Source organism: Drosophila eugracilis, unplaced genomic scaffold, assembly GCF_018153835.1.
Source record: "Drosophila eugracilis isolate 14026-0451.02 unplaced genomic scaffold, ASM1815383v1 contig_2088, whole genome shotgun sequence".
Classification (NCBI taxonomy): Eukaryota; Metazoa; Arthropoda; class Insecta; order Diptera; family Drosophilidae; genus Drosophila; species Drosophila eugracilis.
The window spans coordinates 4,095,678-4,100,054 of record NW_024572964.1 but is presented as its reverse complement, the minus strand read 5'-3'; the positions used below and the strand labels follow the sequence as shown (position 1 = coordinate 4,100,054).

The following is a 4,377-nucleotide window of genomic DNA, read 5'->3' as shown; positions in this document are numbered from 1 at the left end:
CAGTATGTGCCCCTCCCAATGTCCCATATCCTGCACAGGGAAAAACATATTAGGGGACATATTTCAAGTTTAATAATATGTTATACCATACAGCTGTACTGGAGTATAACAGTTTTTGGAATGTAAAATAGGGAGGTGAACCAAAATGGTGATATTTTCTAAGCCATGCAATCGCTATAAATGAACGGCTAACTAGTTGATATAGAATTTTCCTCTTAAAGCTATATCTTCTAAAATCCTTAATACTACTTTTCACAGTGTAACTGGAACCTCCCAACAAGTGCTTGTAGTACGTGTTGTCCTGCTATTTGGTTACCTTGTATGGTTGCACTTCCTTCGCTTTGCTTGTGGCACGAATCAAAGTATTGAATTTCTATATCCGTTTTTTTTTTACATTTTCGTTTCATTTTTGTGTATTGTTCGGGTGAAAGGGGCGTGTTGCTCCGGTGTTGCTGTTGTCGCAGTTGCTGTTGCTGCTGCTGCTGCTGTTGCTGCTGCTTACATAAAGGACAACAGCTCAGCAGGACTAAATGAGTGCACAGGAAGTTTTTACATTGCTCACCTTGAGCGGGGGCTTGGGCTTGGGTTTGGGTTGGAGGGTTCGATGGTTCGGTGGTTGTGGGAATGGAACTGAAACTGTAACTGTAACTGGGTGCGGGGCAATTAGGTCCTGTCTCAATGGGTGAGTATACATGTGTATGTATCTGAGGCAAAACGGAAACTGTCGCAAGTGATCGGCGTGTTGATAAGTTCAAAAACAACATCAGCAGCGGGAGCAGAAACAGCAGTCGGAGCGGCAACAATCACCATCAGCAACTTGAACCCAAAATGTGTTTCGCATTTTGGCATTCCGCAATTGCCAAGGCAAAAGTTTCGAATGCGTTTTGCGGCTCTCACAAAAATCCATTTTTCCCATTTGTATACCCTGACAGAGGTTAATTGCTCGAGTTCATCATTTTAAAGGTCTGCGATTTTTTCGTCTGCTCAGTTTTCCATGGAAAACTTTTTCATATGCCTCGATGTCTGGCTTTCACTTCGTGTCCTTCATTTGTCACACACTCTTTATGCTTCGAAATGCGGAAATGAAAGGGCATCCTCGGAATGACATTGAGACAAAAAGTTGCCAAGGAGTTTCCAATAGCAACTTTCTATTCACTAAAACTTTTGCTTTAATTTACTCAGTCAATAAAGTTTATCGTAATTAAATCTTGATAAATACATTCGAGCAAGCAATTTACATATTTACTAAGATGACGTGATAACGTGTATAAGAGGTTTTCGGTGTGTCATAAAGTTTGGTTGGTAAACCTAAGCCTAATTGTAAGGATTAAAATCTTTAAAAGTATTTAATAAATAACTTATTTGGAATATTATTAACTGAAAATAATTTCGTTAATAGAAATCATTTATTTTTACCTTTTAAAACCAATTTTTAACATATTTAAACCTTGTTTTCCCCCTCTACAGACTCCCCACAGTTTTAGCTGTCATAAAAACAATACAGAAACAAGGGTATTCGTACCTTTGGATATCGAAAGTTTTTACCTTTCTAAAGGTTATTTTTTTCGGAACAAGTTTGGGTTCTGGGTTTCTGTTTAGCTGTAGCTACTCGGAAACAAAGTGCTATAAAAGTCACGCCCGAGGCGAAATGAGTTTTCAGTTCAGCTGCAAAACGGGATGAGTGGGGGTAAGCAAAAGCTGGCGGGAAAGCCGCTTTTCCAGCGTGTTTTTTTCCGTGTTCAGCATCAGGTAAGCTAACCTTTTGTGCCGCCCATTAGAAACATGCACGCAGTCGGCTTACTTAAGCATACAAATTGTGTACGGAGGCAAATGCAAATGCGCCAGACTCCCGGCAATGTGGAAATGGGAAATGTGGAATTGTAGAATTGTAGAAATGTGGAAATGCGGAAACGTGCGGGGATTTGAGCCTGGCTCTCTCATGGCTGGAAAAACTTTGCCATGCGTGCCGCCATTTGACTCGCAAGATTGACACGCTGCCAACAAGGAGAGGAGGAGGCATTTTGTTAAGAACGGTTGAGGGGAAAAACTGTGCAGATGTGTCCAATTTAGTGGAACACTGGACCAACGCCCCCGGCCAGATGCTCTGGAGCTCCTTATGATTATTATATATATATATATATATATCCAGCATACAACCCCCAAAAAAAGGACGAGGCAAAAGGAAACGGAGAAAGAAAACCCAGACCCAAGCCAAAAGCCTTGAGGCGACTCGACAAGTGGCAGAAATTAATGCAGTAATTGTGGTAAGTGCTTGTCCTTGCTGCTGATTCATAATCGCATGTATTCAATTAAGGAGATTAATTATTTTGGGCAGCCTTTCGAAGGCTTTAAATCTGTCTGTCAGGCTCAAGGAAACGAAAACTCTTTTCTTACCAGAAAAGGGGGTGTCGGCATATTCCCCTTTACAATGGCCAGCGGTCAGCGAAAGGTCACGTGGCCACCATAAATATGCCGGCTATCGATTGTACCTGACCACGCCACAGAACTATCCATCTTCCATAAGATGTCAGCGGCAGGAGCTTATGCAAAGTTCTCCTTCTCTCTATATATTTTTTGGGGAGAAAAATCTATGCCGATGCCGTTGCCGATGCTGAGAGTTTCCACCATGACAATAATCATCTGAAGCATTTCTGTGCGGTGGGTGTCAAAAGTAGTAGTAACTCCCCCTTTTTCCCTCTGCCTTGGGGTGGTTTGGATTGGTTTCGTTTCGGTTTGGGTTTGACTTTGGTCTCGGGTTGGGTTGGCCAAATAAATTAGGCAACAAAAAATTGACATTCCAAGGAGGCCAGGACATCGCCACTGATTAGAACAATATGCGTGAGTATGTAAAAGGCAATCTATACACCCATATATATCTGTATATCTGTGTATCTGTAGAGTCGTATTTATATAACGCATTTCTAGCTGGCCAAAAAAAAGATGTGTTCAAAATAAATATGCGTGCGTGTTGCTTCCCCACACCCCAGCCAAGTACAGTAGCCGAAATGAGTATAGATTTGTTTGTTTGTATGTCGTTAGCATTGTTTTTTCCCTCAGTGCGTGCGTGCGTGTGCCTCCATCTGCATTTGTATGTGTGCCGCTGTGTGTTTGTATTTTTGCCTTTCGTTGACACTTTCACAATTTATGGCAAATGCTGTCTTTCACCCGGTCCCCTGCCACAGGAAAGGCGCCAAGCAAACGGCAGTGGCAGCCCAACCAACCCCCTGAAAGTTACTTTCGCCACCCAACAAAAACAAAAAAGAATTCCCAAAAAAAAAAAAACAAGGAGATTCCTTGGTGTTCTAGGGGATACGAATTTGAAGTACCCAAAATTGGGAAGTCCTTTTGAAGAAAATCCTAGAAATGTGATACTTTTTCTGTTGAAAGAAACACTTAATAGAATAAATATTTAGAGTTATTATAAATATATTAGAGATGCAGCCAACATATGGTCAAATATCTGAGATCTTAATGGAAAATTTAGTAGAAGTTATAGCATACTTTTAGATGCCAAGGCAAAAGATATTTCAACACTTCAAATCTAAAATAACTGTGATTGATCTCCTTAGCTTATTGAACTTACAGCTTATTCGATATATTTACCCATTACAGGGTATCTCCCGTGGGCGTTTCGGGGGCGTGGTCGTTTGGGGCCGGGCAGAGAAAGCATTCTGTTTACCAGTTTCCGCAGTCCCCAGTTGTACACAGGATTCATTTGAAATAAATATTTTTGTGTTTTTACTTGAAGCGACAATAACGCAAAACATGAAACATACACTAACAGCGGAGACAAATGTCCCAATCTGTTCGTGTGTATGTGTGTGTGTGAAAGAGTCCTGGGAAGAGTAAAAGGGTGTGTGTGTGTGTGTGTGTGTTTGTGACTGTAGGCAAAACCACGCGCGGCGCTGCGGCGTCAAAGTCGAATTACTCATACGCCACGTTGGCCAATGTCGCTGCCACTTTGGCTTTGCCATTGTTGTTCTTCTTGCCGCTGCCACTGCCACTGCCACTGCCGCTGCCGCTGTCTGACACACAATCCGTGCCTCTAGTATGCGCGTTGACGTTAAAAGCTACAGAGCAATTAATCATTAGCTTTTACAGGATTTATTGCAAATACTTTTATCGGATATATTAAATGAACTCCACTCCACGAGAGGCTCGGTTCTGTTAGCCGCCTTAGGCCGCCCGTGGAATTATGGCAGCATTAATCCAGTGGGGACTATCTGCCGACAACATCTTACTACTACTGCTAAGTTAAGTTCGAGGTTTTCTTTGGTTCTTTTTTGCCTTTAAGATTTGCGTCATCGCGAAGTGTCAGTCATGTGGGTCACGGGGCGAAAAGCAGGAAAATTTTGTGGACTGGGTTGGAAAACTTTT

General features: G+C 42.0%; 1 protein-coding gene across 1 annotated transcript; it reads right to left on the bottom strand.

Moving 5' to 3' along the window:
* Positions 1–526: 526 nt before the first annotated feature.
* Positions 527–849, bottom strand: LOC108107722. The gene is given in 2 exon segments (XM_017215341.1): positions 527–688; positions 691–849. Coding segments are annotated over 2 exon segments (321 nt in total).
* Between the last annotated feature and the right edge of the window lie 3,528 nt (positions 850–4,377).